Source organism: Grampus griseus, assembly GCF_964374135.1.
Source record: "Grampus griseus genome assembly, chromosome: 2".
In the NCBI taxonomy this organism is placed as follows: Eukaryota; Metazoa; Chordata; class Mammalia; order Artiodactyla; family Delphinidae; genus Grampus; species Grampus griseus.
In genome coordinates, this window is record NC_139018.1 from 87,869,906 (window position 1) to 87,887,654 (window position 17,749).

The following is a 17,749-nucleotide window of genomic DNA, read 5'->3' on the forward strand; positions in this document are numbered from 1 at the left end:
GGCAATAGTAAGTCCTTTCTTATCAATAATTACTTTAAATGGATTAAGTGCTGCAATAAAAAGGCATAGAGTGAATGGATGAAAAAACAAGATCTACCTATATGCTCCCTATAAGAGACTTGCTTCAGCTTCAAGGACACACATAGGCTCAAAGTGAAGGGATGGAAAAAGATATTCCATGCAAGTGGAAATGAGGAGAACAGGGGTAGCTATACTTATATCAGACAAAAGAGAATTTAAGTCAAAAACTATAACAAGTGACAAGGTCATTATATAATGATAAAGAGGTCAATTCATCAAGAGGATATAACAGTTGTAAATATATACATGCCCAATATTGGAGCACCTAAATATATTAAGCAAATACTAACACATCTGCAGGGAAGAATGGACAACAATACAGTAACAGTAAAGGACTTATATACCTCACTTTCAACAATGAATAGATCATTCAGGGGCTTCCCTGGTGGCACAGTGGTTAAGAATCCGCCTGCCAATGCAGGGGACACGGGTTCGCTCCCTGGTCCAGGAAGATCCCACATGCCGCAGAGCAACTAAGCCTGTGCGCCACAACTACTGAGCCTGCGCTCTAGAGCCCATGAGCCACAAATACTGAGCCCACATGCTGCAACTACTGAAGCCCGTGCACTCTGGGGCCTGCGTGCCGCAGCTACTGAGACTGTGTTCTGCAACTACTGAAGCACATGCACCTAGAGCCCGTGCTCCACAACAAGAGAAGCCACCGCAATTAGAAGCCTGCGCACCGCAACAAAGAGTAGCCGCCACTTGCCGCAACTAGAGAAAGCCCATGCACAGCAACGAAGACCCAACACAGCCAAAAATACATTAAAAAAATTTTTTAAATAGATCATTCAGACAGAAAATCAATAAGGAAACATTGGACTTGAACTATATTTTAGACCAAGTGAACATAGAGGACATGTATAGAACAATCCATCCAGTAGCAACAGAATGCACATTCATTTCAAGCACACTTGGAACATTCTCCAAGATCATACATTAGGTCACAGAACAAGTCTCATCAAACTAAAAAAGACTGAAACTATACCAACTATCTTTTCCAACCGCAATGGTATGAAACTAGAAATAATAGGAGGAAACTGGAAAATTCACAAATACATGGAAATTAAATAAGAGTCCTGAACAACCAGTGGGTCAAAGATAAAATCAAAAGGGAAATCAAAAGATAAATTGAAACAAACACAGAATGCCAAAACTTATGAGATGCAGCAAAAGCAGTGCAAAGAGGAAAGTTTATAGGCATAAATACCTACATTAAGAAAAAAGAAAGATCTCAAATAAACAATCTAACTTTATACCTCAAGGAACTAGAAAAAGAAAAACAAACTAAACCCACAGTTAGCAAAAGGAAGGAGATAACAAAGATCAGAGCAGAAATAAGTGAAATAGAGAATAGAAAAACAATAGAAAAGATCAACAAAAATGAGTTGTTTTTTATTTTAAAAGATAAACATAACTGGGAATTCCCTGGCGGTCAACTGGTTAGGACTATGCACTTTCACTGCTGAGGGCACAGGTTTAACCCCTGGTCAGGGAATTAAGATCCCACAAGCTGTGCAGTGCAGCAAAAAAAAAAAAAAAAAAAAGGATAAACAAAACTGAGAAACCTTTAGCTATATTTACCGAGAAAAAAAGAGAGAGGACTCAAATAAATTGAACTATAAAAGGAAAATGAGACACTGCAACTGATACCACAGAAATACAAAGGATCATAAGAGACTACTATGAAAAATTATACACCAACAAATTGGATAACTTAGGAGAAATGGATAAATTCTTAGGAATATGCAATCTACCAAGTCTGAATCATGAAGAAATAGAAAATCTGAATAGACCAATAACAAGTAAGGGAACTGAATCAGTAGTCGAAACCTCCCAACAAAGAAAAGCCTAGGACCAGATGGCTTCACAGGTGAATTCTTCCAAACATTCAAAAAAGAATTAATAACCTTCTCAAAATCTTCCAAAAACTTGAAGAAGGGGGTACACTTCCAAACTCATTTTACAAGGCTTACATTACTATGATGTCAAAACCAGATAAAGACATTACAGGAGGGAATTCCCTGGCGGTCCAGTGGTTAGGACTCTGGGCTTTCACTCCCGGGGCCCAGGTTCGATCCCTGGTTGGGGAACTAAGATCCCGCAAGCCGCACGGACAAATTAAGAAAAAAAAAAAAAAGACATTACAGGATATGAAACCTATAGACCAATATCCCTACAGACCAGATGAATATAGATGCAAAACTTCTCAACAAGATACTAGCAAACCAAATTCAACAGCATATTAAACATAATGCAAATCAAAATGAATAAGTTTTGGAGATCTTAATATACAGCTTGGTGACTACAGCAAGTAACTTGAAGTATACTTGAAAGTTGCTATGAGAGTAGAGCTTTAATGTTCTCACTATAACAACAACAAAATGGTAATTATATGAGCTAAAGGATGAGCTAAAGCTGAATTAACCCTATTGTGGTAAACATCTCATAATATAAACATGTATCAAATCATCACATTGTACACCTTAAACTTACACAGTGTTATATGCCAATTACATCTCAATAAAGCTGGAAAAAAACACCAACACACATTTATTCTCTTACAGTTCTGAAGGTCAGTAGTATGAAATCAGTTTCTCTGGGCCAAAATCAAGGTGTCTGCAATGCCACACTTCCTCCCGAGGCTCTATGGAAGAATCTATGCCCTCATCTTTTCCAGGATCTAGAGCTGTATCTTTGGTGGCACATTCCTCCATTCTGAAAGCCAGCAGTGTAACATATTGCTTCAGTCCTCACACTGATGGTAAAATCTCCCTCGACTTCCCTCTCTTAAGGACACCTACAATTACATTTACTGTCTACCAATTTAATCCAGGATAATTTCCCCCATCTCAAAATCCTCAGTTTAATCACATCTGCAAAGTCTGTTTGCCATATGAAGTAACATCCACAGGTTCCAGGGATTAGCACCTGGATATATTTGGGGGCCATTATTCAGCCTGCCACATTGGCATAAAGTAAATGCTTAAGAAACATTAGCTATTATTATTACTGTGCTAAGCACTTCATAATGTATTACCTCATTTAATCCTCAGTACAACCCTATGAGGTAGAAACTATATTTATCCCTATCTTACAGAGAAGAGGTTTGAGAGCTTATATAGTTCCTAAAATCAAATGGTAAGTGGAATTCCAATGCAAGAGACTAACTCCAGAGCCCATGCTCTTGGCTTCTATCACAGGCTGGCTTTGAGGAGCATTTCTATTACTCCTCTTGCAATAACAGTGACGCTCCAGCCTACTTTTCTATTTTAGTCATTTGAGTTGATGCATATTTTCTTGGGGAAGGGAGATCCTTCCCCATGGACTGTCATCTTTTTCAGGACAAGGGAGTCTGTCATGCACCTTGTCTTGTGGCTGGTGCTCTGCATGTACTGAAAACAAATCAATGCTGATGTAACTGCTAAAGCTGGAGACCATGAAGATAATTAAGTGCAAACAATACTGATCAAACAGAACAAAATCTACATCCTTATTGTGCCACCCTTAGAAGCTGACATAGTGATGGAGGGAGTTGAAACTGAGAAGTTTATTTTCATCTTCTAAAAGTCAGCAGGTATATTGGTGTCTAGGACATGTAGAAATTAGAACAACCACTCTTCAGGAAAACATCTTCTCATTTTGTTCTATGAAGAATACATAGTGGTTTTGTAAAAAATAAATTTATTTATTTTTGGCTGCGTTGGGTCTTCATTGTTGCGGCAGGCTTTCTGTACTTGCAGTGAGCAGGGGCTACTCTTCGTTGTGGTGTGCGGGCTTCTCATTGCAGTGGCTTCTCGTTGCAGAGCATGGGCTCTAGGCACGTGGGCTTCAGTAGTTGTGGCGCATGGGCTTAGTTGTTCTGTGGCATGTGGGATCTTCCCGGACCAGGGCCCGAACCCGTGTCCCCTTCATTGGCAGGCAGATTCTTAACCACTATACCACCAGGGAAGTCCTACATGGTGTTTTGTTAATGCAGCATGTTCTGGTCTCTCTGGCATGTTGGGACTGTGGTTAACTCAGTATAGCATGGGGCTGGGTAGGAGATGGACATCGTTCAACAGAAGACGGTCAAACCAGGAAATGAACTATGAAGAAAGAGGTATCCACAAGATCAACGTGATAAGTATTCTGAGTGACAGTGGGGAAAAGCACTGTGTGAAGGAGAAGAAAGGTAATGGAAGTATGTGATGTTGGAACTGCATTCTCAGGAGATAATGAAACATGAAGAAAGAGAAGAAAAGAGAGGCTTAGAACTAGGCAATGAGAAGGAGAAAGAGCTTGGTTAATACAAGATTTTTATCTAAAACATTAGAGAAGGAACCAGCAGTGACCATATAAAAATTAATAATTCTGTTTTCCTTCAGAAGGGGTAAGGGCTGGTTAGTATTTGGTAACTCTGAAAAATCATCATCACAACCTTGTCTTTGATGAATCATGTAGCAGCCACCCCAGAAACCTGGATCACCAAAGCCTCCTCTTCCCTCCTTATTTTCATGTAACTTGAGTAGATTGGGGTGGGAGGAAAAGATGGAAACTACAAACAGTAACCAAGTATCCTCACCAGCAACTCCAAGGCACTAGGGGAAGTGAGGTGGACAAGGTCCTGGTCTAGGATGTTTAGATTTCCACCCATACAGCTCTAAGGGAGTTGATTGGATACACTGTTGGCTCACCAGTACCTCCCCTTCCTGTGGGCAAATCTGTGTGGAAGTCAAAACGTCACCAGAAGATGGTTTCAGAAGCATGAAACCAGGGAGTGGGGGAGGGGATGGTTCCAGTGGCTGATGCCAGCCTGCTTTGTGGCCTGATGCCTCTACATCTGTCATGGGGCTGTCCCATCTATAGAGACTGGCTCCTCATACTTTCAGGTCAGGAAACTATCTTTCTAGGGTGTTTTTGGAAACAAAGTACCCCTTCTGCTGGCACATTTTTTTTTCTTCTCACATTACTACGCAACTGATTTAGATTTAAATTTAACCTAATCCAGTCCCATCCTATTTTTCTGAAATGACAGTATACCCATGTCACTTTAATTTGATCTGGGTAAGACTCATCTATTACACATTCACAAATAATCCCTTTGTCTGTGTCGTTTCTCCTGGTGTCTGATCTCATCTCTTTTATCTGGATCTTATTGATTTTATCCTAAATTCGAGGATACACTGGGATGTCAACCCAACATACTGTCCATATAAATACTGTCTCATTGATTCCACAAATGATCATTATGGAGTAGTGTTATTCTCATTTTAGAGCTGAAAAAACTGACTCTAGGACTTGTCCAAACGTGTCCAAAATAACATAACTGGTAAATTATAGAATTGTGACTCCATTGCAGATAAGTCTGATTTCAAAGTTCAGCCTCTTCCTACATAATATGAAGTAACTATGAAAAATGACTGTGAAAAGTCAAGCTTCCAAACTGACATTTCAATTGGAAATTTACTATTATGTTGCCTGGTGACAACATCTTATACCACGTAAACAGTGGTTCAAACCTGACTGCATATCAACTCATGTTGAGCTTTTAAGAACCACACATGCTTTTAATGTATTATTGAAATTAAATTTGCTAATATTTTGTTCAGTATTTTTTCATCTATATTTATGAGAGAGATTGGCCTGTAATTTTCCTTTCTTGTAATGTCCTTGTCTGATTTGGGTATTAAGGTTATGCTGGCCTCATAAAACAAATTAGAAAGGGTTCCCTCTTTTTTTATTGCCTGTGTTTGGAAAATGTTATCTATACTATTTGTACCATTTGTACTTTACACAGATTTTCTTTTTGGTCTAATATATGGTCAGTTTTTGTGAATTATTCATAGATACTTAAAGGAAAGTGTATTTTCTTTTAGAAAATGTTATCTATGTTATTAATTATGCATTTTAGACCAAAGTCTTTAAGGCTCCTACTACTGTGTTTCTGTTTTTCCTTGTATATCCTGTGGTTTTATGATTTAATTAATATTCATGTTGATGCTATATTTTTTGGTACATATATTCATAACTTTGTAAACTTAATGTGAATTGCATTCTTTATCATTATAAATGACTATTATTTGTCACCTTTAACACCTGTTTGTCCTGATGTTAACCTTGCCTGATGTTAAAATTACAACCTCTGCTTTCTTCTTGTTTGCAATTGCAAAGATTTCTAAATTATTTTGTTTTGGATCCCTTGTATATGGAATAAAATTGGATTTTGCTTTGATTCAGTAAATTTCTTTTATTTTAGTAAATTATTTTGGTCCATTTATATTTATCAAATTGACATATAGTTAGTCTTAGTTCTGTCACATTATTTGATATGACGCCTTCTATTCATAGATTCTTTAAAAACTCTGAAAATGTGGTATGTGTTTTTATTTTTCTGAAAATTTGGAAAGCTTATATTTTTGTTTCAGTGGGTGTCTTTATAACTTATACACCTAATCTTCATTTCTTAGTCATTATTTTATCAATTCCCTAATTTGAACAAATAATAAAATTAGTATATTTTCTTTTTTTTTAATTAATTTATTTTATTATTTATTTGGCTGCATCAGGTCTTAGTTGCAGCACATGTGATCTTCAGTGCAGCATGCAGGATCTTTTTTTGTTGTGGTGTGTAGGCTGTTTGTTGTGGCACGTGGGCTTCTCTCTTGTTGTGGCATGTGGGGTCCAAAGAGCACAGGCTCAATAGTTGTGGCGTGCAGACTCTCTATTTGTGGCGTGTGGGCTTAGTTGCCCCGTGGCATGTGGGATCTTAGTTCCCTGACCAGGGATCAAACCCATGTCCCCTGCATTAGAAGGCAGATTCTTAACCACTGGACCACCAGGGAAGTCCCTGAAATTAATATATTTTCTTTTCTTCTCCTTCTCCTGCCCTCTATCGCCCTTTTCTTTTTGCCATAGTTTTCTCATTCATCACTCGGTTGGCTTAAGTTCATCTTCTAGTAGTTACTTCAAGAAAGGCTCATGGAAACAATATTTCTTGAGTTCTTGCATGTTCAAAAGTGTCTCACTATGCCTTTTTGGGTAAACCACAGTTGGCTGGGTATAAAATATATGGGCGACACTTACTTTCCTTGAGGACTTCCTAGGCATTGCTTCTAGCAATGAATATTTCTATGGAAATGTCTAAGCTAAGCCTGAATTTTTCCCGCCTTTTAAATGACTTGATTATTTGCCTAGGTGCAAAAGGATTCTTTATTTATCTGTGAGACCAAGTAACTGCTTCTCAGAGTTGACCTTTCCATGTTAACTTTAACTTGGATATGGTGTGATCTTTGTAGATTCAAATGTTCTTTTATTTTTGGAACATATTCTTGAATTATACATTGAAATGATTTTCTGTTCTGTTATTTTGGTTTTCTTTATCAGGAAATCCATTATGCAACTATTGGATCTCTTTTGCCTATCTTTCATATCTATCATTTAAGCTTTAATCCCTTTAAACTTCTCATTTCCATTTCATTTTGCTTACTGTCCTCAATCCTGTCCTCTATGTCCTTTGCTGTGTTTTTGGCAGGGTCTTTCTCCTTTGTGATACTTCCAATTTTGCTTTCTTTCTTTTTTTTTTAATTTATGTTCTTGTTTTATTCTACTTTCCTTCCTGAGGTCTTCCAGCTCACATTTCATTTCTTTCTAATATTTCAGGATTGCTTCCCTGAGCTTTTCATCTCTGCTTTATGCTGTTTTCTTATAAAGGCAAGTGCATTATTAAATTTCCCTTCATCTTTATTTTTAAATTTTTATTTCTGGAAAAGTTACAAGTACAATACAAAGTACTTTATTTCCTAACCCATGGAGTATAAATTGCCAACATGATGCCCCCTCAAAATTAGGATATTAACATTGATATATAGTATTACTATCAGCTAACCCTCAGACCTCATTCAGATTTTGCCAGTTGTCCCAATAATGTCCTTTATAGCAAAAGGATCCAATTCAGAATCCTGTGTTGCATTTAAGTGGCATATCTTTTTAGTTTCCCTCAGTCTGAAATATTTCCTCAGGCTTTCTTTGACTTCCATGACATTGACATGTTTAAAGATTAAAGACCAGTTATTGTAGGATGTTGCTTAGTTTGGTCTTGTCTAATGCTTTCTCATTATTAGATTCATTTCATGCATTTTGGGCATGAATATCTCAGTAGTAATGCTACTACTAATGTTTTCTTCTCAATGTGTCCTATCAAGTGTTACAGAATTGCAATTTGCCCCATTCCTTATGGTACCAACTTTGATCACTTGATTAAGGTGATATATGCCAGTCTTCTCCATTATAAAGTTACTCTTTTCCCTGTATAATTAATTAACACTTTGTGGGTAAGTGCTTTGGATTATGTAACTACCCATTCTTTGTCAAACTTTCAAAGTGTTAATTTTTATCATTATGGAGTTGTGGTTTCCTATTTTATTCAATGGGTTATGATCTGTTACTATTATTATTTATTTTTATGCTCAATTTTTCTCTAATTTGACCAGTAGAAGTGTCTTCAGTCTGGCTTCTGTGACCTTTAATATATTTCATCATTCTTGGAATACTTCCTTACTTTCTGCCACAACAAGTTCACAGGTTCATCCTGTATGTTCCTTTCTCAGCATACTTTTCCTTTCTCAGCCCTAGATTAAGTCATTTCTTCAAGGAGACCTAGTTTCTGTTAGTGGAGAATGGTATTTAGAAGCCAAGATTTGGTGTTACATGTGCTTTTTGCTGTTGAGTATCACTGTTCCCAAGCTCTTTCAGTAGACAGAACTATGGAGTGTGTGTGTACACATACAGATATTTATATTTATTTGTCTGTCTGTATTGAAAACCATAAGTTCACACTGATCTCTTCAATTTTATCCAACACCACACAGGGTTCATTCTGTTTTTCTCTCTTTCTGTATTTGTTTTTGTTGTTGTTTTTTTGGCCACGCCACACGGCTTGCGGGATCTTAGCTCCCCAACCAGGGACTGAACCTGTGCCCTCAGCAGTGAAAGCCCAGAGTCCTAACCACTGGACCTCCAGGGAATTCCCTCTCTTTCCATACTTGTAACTTCCTTCTCTAACAGTGAAACCTTGCTCCCATCATCCTTGATATATTTACTTATTTGCCCCCTCACCAAAGCACATGCTGTCCCCAACTTACCCAGGCTCCCACACCCCACACTGGTTCCTCCTCATGGTCATCCTCTTCATCATACTCAGTCTCCCTCACCTCACCCTGAGCTGTGCTCCCCCCAGATGGACTCCTCCTCACCTTTCTAGGGCTTTGACATTCCATGTTACTACCACTCCCCTGTGAGGATGCCCTTCTCATCCCACTCAAGCTGCCACCCCCTCATTTACCCCCTCCTTACCTCCAGTGTGTAGTATGTCCACATTAGATGCCCTCAGTTTTATGACAAACTCTTCTATCACAAGTTTCATTTGCCCCCCAACAATATTTTTCTGGTGAATGTTCTTTTCATTTTTTCCCTTTCCTTTTTTCCTGTATGATGTTTGTATAGTTCCTATTACAATCCTTTATGGATAAGTAATTTCTGAATGAAGTAAATTATTCCTGACCAGCTATTTGTAGACATGACATGAAGGAAGAGGACAAGGCTAAGTTCTAGGCTAACAGGAATTTCCCCTATGACCCAGATTGTCTATAAGAGCTCTTCTAGCTCCTACTTCTCCCAGCCACAAAGATAGGCAGCTGTTGAGATGTTTATAACAGAACCTACCAGTTCTTTCCCATTGCCTCCTTGTCAACAGGATTCCTTATTTAACCCATCTTCTCTGATTCTCAGAACCAAACCAGTTCTGGAGCTTCCACCACTAAGCTATGCTCCCTGTTCTTGCTGCAAAATGGACTTTGTACCTTAAAGTGAACTCCTCACCTTAGAGAAGTATAATTTTCCAGCTTTTTCCCTGAGGTCTTCAGCCACAGACATTCTCACATTTCTTCTTGCACTTCTGCATTTTTAACAATGTGAAACACTGGAAGACCTATATATACCCCTGGGTTGGGTCCCCTTGCTCAATGTGGCCCTCCCCCACTGCTGACATTTAATGATGGTCTCCTCCCCCTTGAGGATTCCATGTGTGTGGTTCCTTCAGCAGGGAATATACACTCTCTCCTTTGTCTCACTGCTGTGACTACCTAATTCTTTCAAGTACAGCTTATACATCACTGTCTTGGAGCAAACTTTCCTTGCTTTCAAGCTAGACTGAGTTTCCCTGTTACATACTTTTGTGGTATGCTTACCTTTTTCTTCATAGCTTTTACCATTATTATGGATGAGTCATTACTTTTGTGATTATCTATTTAATAGCTTCCCCTCCCTGAAGTGGGGATTGTGTTTGTCTTGTTCATTGTCTCCTGAACACCTTGTACCTGGCATGTCGTAGATATTTATTACATATTTACTGAATGAATGGATGAATGATCCCAACCTATTATGGCTCCTATTCCCATCTTTGCACTAAAACCATTTTCCATGATCACCAATAACTTCCTTGTTGCTAAATCCACGAGATACTTTTTGGTTTCTACCTTGACTTCTCGTAAGTATTCAACAGTTGGCCACTTCCTTCTTAAAACACTGCCTTTTCCTATTAGGGCTTCACTAATTCTCAGGATCCTTTGCTGGTCCCTCTTTCTTTTCCTCATCCCTCAGTGTTGGATGCTCAAAACTTAGACCTGAGCTGTCTCTTTTTTCATGCTACACCCTCTCACTATGTTATCTCGTTTCTCTTATTGCTTTAAATATAGTCTATATATCAGTGATTCCAAATTTAGTCTAGACTTTTCAAGCCTAGACTTTCCCAGACCCTTATATTAAACATGCCCTTATATCACGTGGTCATTTCACCTGGATGTCTCATAGGCATCTCAGACTTGGCCTATCCAAAATTACCTGCCTGATCTTTCTCCCAAACCTTCTCCTCCCTCAGTGCTGTCTATATCAGATAATTATATCTCATCCCTCCAGTTAATCATGTCAGAAATCTGAGAGTAGACCTTTCCACTACATTCTCCTCAACTTCTATAAGCCAATCCCCTACCAAGTCCCATGGAACCTACCTCAAAAATAAATCTATCCTCTTCACTCCATCTCTACTTCTACCATTTGTCTAAGTCCAAGTTATCATCCTCAGCTGACATGTGGGAGTAACCTTTAACTCCACGTCCGCTTGCTTGCACTCTTCTGTGCCAGCAGCACGGCCACCACTACCACCAAGCGCCTCTCTCCCCTGGATAGTTCTAGATTAAAATTCCTGCCCTCTTAGTTCCTTTTTCTAACCCTTCTTAATCCTTTCTTGAGATCTGCTAATGGCAGGTATATTACTAGTTCCTTGGGGAAGCCCATTAATCTCATCCATTACATATGGATTTTACTAGTTTAACTCTCATTGGTAACCTTATTTCCAAGGTCTGCAGGAAACCTCATGGTTTCTTTTTGGTTTTTTGTTGTTGTTGTTGTTTCTTTCTTTCTTTTGTTATAAATAGCCAGGTTTGAGTAATTGAATAGTTGATGACCAAATGGAGAAGTCCAGAAATCAGAGTTTTATAACTGTTCTGATCTTTGGAACACTAAGGCGCCTTAGCACACTGATTTTTCTTGTTGGTATACTGTGTAAAATTCCAGATCTGAAGTAACCCTGTATCAGTGATAGGATGTTCCGTGGGCTAATGTGTCCCTTTTTCTGGATATGTGCCCCCAGAAGATATGCATCCTGTGATTTAATTTTTAAATTCCAAATACGTTTTCACAGCAGAATTTTACTGACAAGTTGTTGAAGTTATATTCAGTGGAGAGAGTGCCTAAAAGTGCCGTACTGTTTGGGAAAGTTAGGCAGAAGCCCGGAGAAGCTGTGCTAAGCAGGCCACCAGCAAAGGCAAAGCCAGCATTTTATCCCTTATTCAGTAAAATGCCTAAAAAACCTGTTGCTCACCACTGTGGATGCTGGTCTCTGTTAGGAAATTATGTAGAAATATCACAAGTTTAAATACTATAATAACAACTTGCTTTTTTGTGTTAAAAATGTCAGTTTCTTAAGAATCCTTATCAACTCACCATGTTAATTTTTCTATAAAGGGCCCTAGTCATAGAATATATTTTTGAAGGTATCTCCTGCCCTTCCAAATCTCTTGGTCCTCAGCCAACAACCTTCAAGAGAGTTTCAAAGTCCTATTGCTCAGGAGAAAACAAATACCACTCCAAGTGTGGCAGTTGTGTCATTATTTTAGTGACTCTTGCTTTGGTTCTGGTGTTCTGTTTTCTTAATTTAAAACTCAAGAAGTGTCTACTTCAAGTAGCCCTCAGCTCTTAAGCCATTCCTGGGGCTTTCTCCATCTTCAGCTTTCATTGGAAACACATTCTGGGAGACTGTGATGAAACTCCTCAAGACAAGGAGGGGAGGCTGAATTTTAAATTCAGGTGCATGAGCGAAGGCAGGCAACTCCTAGTCAGTCATCTCTCCGAGGCCTGCTCAGGAGCTGAGTGCAGGAACAACCTGGGGAACAAGCCAAGCACAGCCACACCTTGTGGGAGGTGTCTCAAAGCAAAAACAGGACTAACTCTGCAAGTCCCCTGCAAAATCCATCCCACTGCCTGTTATACCTTGTAATACGCCCCCGCTCCCCCCGCCACTTCCCTTTTTGTCGTTATTGGCATTCCAGAGCTTGATCCATGTTCATCATCCAAAAAACAATTTTGTTTTTGAGATCCTACACTGTACAGAACACTTTACCAGGTTCTGTTTAAGAAATGAGGCCTGGGACTTCCCTGGTGGTCCAGTGGCTAAGACTCTGTGCTTCCAGTGCAGGGATCCCGGTTTCGATACCTGGTCAGGAAACTAGATCCCATATGCTGCAACTAAGAGTTCACATACCGTGACTAAAGATCCCACATGCTGAAACTAAGACCCGGGGCAGCCAAATAAGTAAATAAATAAATAAAATATTAAAAAAAAAGAAAAGAAAGAAAGATATGAGGCCTTAGCCTCAGTGGTCTTCCAGTGCATCTTCGGAAGGGATGAGTACTGGTGAAAATACAGGCTGTGTCCCATATGTGAGGCCTGCAGTAGGTGCCGCACTGAGACATCTTCAAGGAATGAGGTGCTGGGGAAAGTGTCCAGGAGGAGGTCAGAGGATCTGGTAGAGTGTCTGGAGGAGGAGGAAAGGCTGTAGGGAATGAAATCCCTACACTGTCTTCAAAGTCTGAAAAGGAGGGTGGGGCCTTTGCAGACTTAGGCCTTTCTAGAGGGCAGCTCACTCCCCTTAGAGTAAAACTTCACTATTTGTTGAAGGGGAGAGAGGCTTCAAGAAAAAATCTGGGCAGAAATCCTGCTTCTAATATAAGAAGCAGAGCTGGTTAAGAGAAAGTGGCTCACAGATTTCATTTCACAGCTCCTTTACACTGATGTGTCAGGCCTGTGGGATGACGCACCAACTCGTTCATTCACTTCTGGTGCCAGGCACTTTGTGGATGCTGGGGACATGGGGCCAACATGGACACTGCATCAATGCAGGGCCTATTTCCCACTTGTAGACCGTGCCCCACCTGCAGCCTCAGCATTATCAATGCTAATAATACTGACCCTCAGGCCTCAGCTGCGACTAGACTTTACTGCATCAAAATCTCGGTGCTGGTCCTGAGAAACTGCCCCACATTGCCCATCCCCCTTATTCTGCAGCTAAAGTTTCAGAACTCTGGTCTGGGGTGGTTGCCTCTGCAGACTACTTTCAGGGCAGATTGGACCCCTTGGATGTGAGACAGACAAACAGTGCAGGTGGATCTGGGTTGGCCTTTGCGACCCCTCCCTACCCCTCCCCACCCACTCCCTACTCCCTCCCTACACTCTCTACCCCTCCTTACCCCCTCCTCCCCAGCCCCCGGCCCCCCTCTCCCAATCCCCTACCCCCAATCCCCCACCCCACGCCCTTCCCTGGCTTGCCATGGGGAGGGAGCAGGGCAGTCCCGCCCCGCCCCGCCCCTCCCCTCCACGCAAGCCCCGCCCCGGCTGTCAGGGACTAGGAAACCCCGCCCCGGGCCGGGCGCGCGCTCCCAGGCAAAGCCCAGCCTACCGCCCCTTATCCCCAGCTCTGCACGGGGTCGCCAACCGAACCACCTCAAGAGCTGCGGATTGCAGCCTCGGCGGACCCAAGAGGTAGAGAGCGACATGGCGGCGGCCAAGCCCGAGAACCTCTCCCTGGTGGTACACGGACCCGGAGACCTGCGCTTGGTAAAACTGGAATGGGAGTGGGAAGTCTTGCCCGTTCCTGCCCTATTCACTTCCAAGCGCAGCCGCGGTCTGAGCTGGCCAATTCCAGCGCGGTGCGGGCCCCACACTGCGCGCCCAGGCCGCCCAGATAGGATCTGGTTACCATGTTGGGGGGAGGGGCACGGTAGGCGGTTAGTTTTAAGGTGCTAAGAGCAGGGTTCTTGTCGCGTGGCCTTCTGGAACCGAGCCCAGTGGCCGGCACGTGGCCAGAACCCAGGAAGGTTGCAAAATGATTGAAGCCTTCTCCCTCCTTTGCCAGCTGCAGATTCATAGTCCAGCCTCTTGTCATTGCACTTTGCAGAAGAGATACCAGAGAGGCTGCCTGGTTTAGAGGACACGTACTGAACTTCTCTGAGTAGACAGTGCAGGGCAGAAAGGGGGGCCATAGGGACATTTAAAAGCTGTGGAACTCGTATTTAATCTTTAATGCTTGGGGCTGATAAAACCTCCTTTGCAGGATTATTATGATCAGCGGAGTACCTAGCACTTAATAGATACTCAGAAAGTGCGAGCTCCTTCCACTTTCCTGCCAGCACAGGCCTCCATCTCCAAGACTCTTGGTGTTCGCCATGCCTGTTCCAGATTTCTGGATCTTGATAGTCTTCATGTTCTAAAGCTCCTTTCCTCCTTACCTCCCGTAGTCCACATCTGGTTCATGTTCCAGCCATTTTCCTTCCTGATGCTGCTCCCCTGTCCCTTTAAGAGCATTATGTGTGTGTCTTCTCCACTCCAGATCCTGCCTCTGCTCAGTGGCTCATGGGGCCAAAGTTCTGGGAGCTGCAGAGTCAGCCCTGTGGTTGTGCCAGGGCTCCCTTGACAGAGCCCTTCGCAGGCGGGCCTGGGCAGTGGGTATGTGGGACCAGTGCCGGCCATCTCTGCTGTTCCCTAGCACTTCCTTCCCCCTCACAGAGAACATGCGCCAGGGTCTAGATTGGAGAGACTCAGAAAAGTATCCAGATTAGCAGTTCTTGACTGTTTGAGAATCTGTGGTCTCTCTCCCCACAGAATGCAAACAGATGGAGTTTGGCAGCAGTTTCAGAGAGTTCATGGACTTCCTTTAAGCCTCTCCTTCATAGACCCTCTAGAGGTCTCTGAACCCCAGACTAAGAACTCCTGCCCAGAGCCAACTCATCATTTCCTCAGCTGGGAAAGTGCCATCTCCAAGCTGACAGGCTTCATTAGTTAACAGAGCCCAGAAAAGAACCCAGAAGTTCAGACTCCCATTCCAGTGTTCTTTCTACTCCCCTTGGAGCTTCCACCCAAGGTCCTGAATTAAAGTGACACTATTAGTTTTTATTGCTGCAAATGCCAGATGGTATTATGAAGAAAGGAAAGTGGTACAGCTCTACACAGCTTACAGAGTGATTTCAAGCTCAGTCCTGCATTCTACAAACATTTACTAGATGAGAGGATGCCTGCCATGTGCCAAGCACTGGGCTGGGGGTCCAGAGAGGAGGAGGAGAACACAGCCCCTACCCCCAAGCTGCTCTAGGGAGTCAGACAGATGCTGTAAACAATGAAACGGTGTGAGGGCTTTGATGGAGCATAGAGAGTAAAGGCCTCACAGGGTGCCCTTGGCCCAGGGTAGAGGCTCTGGAAGAGATGGATGCTACTTAGCTGTTTCTTGGACGGAAACTGGGGGTCATTCATGTAAGTGGAAGAGCAAGTGCAAACTAAGTGAAGTACAAAATCGCAAGTCTTGTTTACCGGTCCTGTAAATAGTGTGATGCACTGAATGCACCGGTGGTGAAGCTGGAGAGGTAGATAGGCCCTGCCTCTCCATCTGCTCAGGGCCTGCCTGAAAGTCATGTACCTAATAATGAGCAGAACTGTAATTACAACCCCAGTATCTGCTTTACCTTAATTCCTAAACTCAGGCTCTCCCACTGCTCAGCCACTGTTTATGTGGCTCAGTAGAACAAAGCCTTGAATAAAGAAGAGGGAGGGTGGGGAGGCTCACCTACAGTTGGTCTTATCAGCTGTGCCTTAGAATCCCCTCCTGACTGAATTAGGGGCTGGGTTGGGGTGAGTGTATCCTAAAGAGATGAGAATGTGATAGGCTGGAGAATGTAGCTTATGGTTGTGGGATGTGTACGCTAACTGGGTGAAAGGGTTCATTCAGGGTGGATTCAGGAGGACCCCAGCTCTGTTGGAGGTGATGGGGTTCATTTACTAGACAAAGGAGAGTAGATTAAAATGATGAGATCAGGCTTGAATTTAAGATGTCTCTGGGACAGGACATTTTGGGGTCTCTGAGAAATTACCTTGGTTCTAGGGATCTGGAGACACTTGCAACCCAACACAGACCCTTCTGGCCCTCACCACTCCTTCCTGAGCATGGTCGTCCCCCAGCGCCTCCATAGGGAACTCCCTGGTAGGGTATCTCTGCCCTTGCACCCCCTTCCTTAAAGCAAATAGGCTAAGTGGTTTGGGGTTGAAATGGGGTTAGACCTGGGCCACTTGAAACTTGTCCCCTACCTACCAGGAAGGAAACCTGACACCCAGCCTTCCTCCTACCTGCCTGTGGAGAAGGCAGGATTCCCTTTTCTTTCTCCAAGCTGTGGCTGCAGGGAAGGAAAAATTAAACTCCTTCACTACTAGGTAGCTAGTGATCACCACAGTCCCAGCAAGGGCGGAGGCCTTGGGCCTTGGGGACTTGGGCCTGCACAGTGGTTTGGGCCTTGGGGCATTTATAAGTTGGGTGGTAAATCAGAGAGGGTGGGAGTGTATATACACATGTATATACTGAGAGACTGTCCGTTTCTTTATATCATTCCTTATCATGAGGACTTAGGACTCCTATATCCCCTCTTCCCCACACACACACCATTTTAAATAGAGAACGTGTGGACTTTTAAGGAGCAGTGGAAGAGGCGACCAAGCTGATGCATAGAGACGAACAGCCTATCAGCAAACAGTGTCAGCTGGCTGAGATCTCTTCAAATGGAAACAGTAACGAGGTCACAAGCCAGGTTGGGGCCAGAGTGGAGTTTAGCCCCAGCTCTACTGCTTCTGGTTGTATGACTTGCCAAATTACTTTCTGCTTCAGTTTTCTGTCTGTATGATGGGGATGATAGTAGTACTCACCTCTGGGTTGTGTGAGGATTAGATAGTATCGGGGAGTAAGAAATTTTCCTCTACCCTTCTAGGTTCTTCTGGCAGGTCTAAGAATTAAATTGACATGAGACAGGGGAAAAACAAAAATTTATTAACATGTATACATGGGAGAGGCCCAGGAAAACTGAGAAAGTTGCCAAAATGGCCAAAGCCCTCACCCTAAATACCATCCTCAGCTAAAGAGAAAAGAAGATGTTGAGGGCGGGGAGAGTCACTTATGGGAGGTTGCCAGGAAAAGCACAGAAAACAAGGGTAAGGTTGTTATACAGTTTTAAGTCATTGCCTTCTCCACTGATGAGTTTC

The 17,749-nt window shown here is 42.3% G+C and overlaps 1 protein-coding gene across 1 annotated transcript in view; it reads left to right on the top strand.

Moving 5' to 3' along the window:
* Window positions 1-14,098: 14,098 nt before the first annotated feature.
* The window catches only part of SORD (sorbitol dehydrogenase), a 36,569-nt gene continuing 32,918 nt past the window's right edge, over window positions 14,099-17,749 (top strand). The window contains exon 1 of the mRNA XM_082649603.1: window positions 14,099-14,290. Within this exon, the coding sequence (XP_082505729.1) occupies window positions 14,228-14,290 (63 nt within the window). The 5' untranslated portion in view covers window positions 14,099-14,227. The remainder of the gene's footprint in view (window positions 14,291-17,749) is intronic.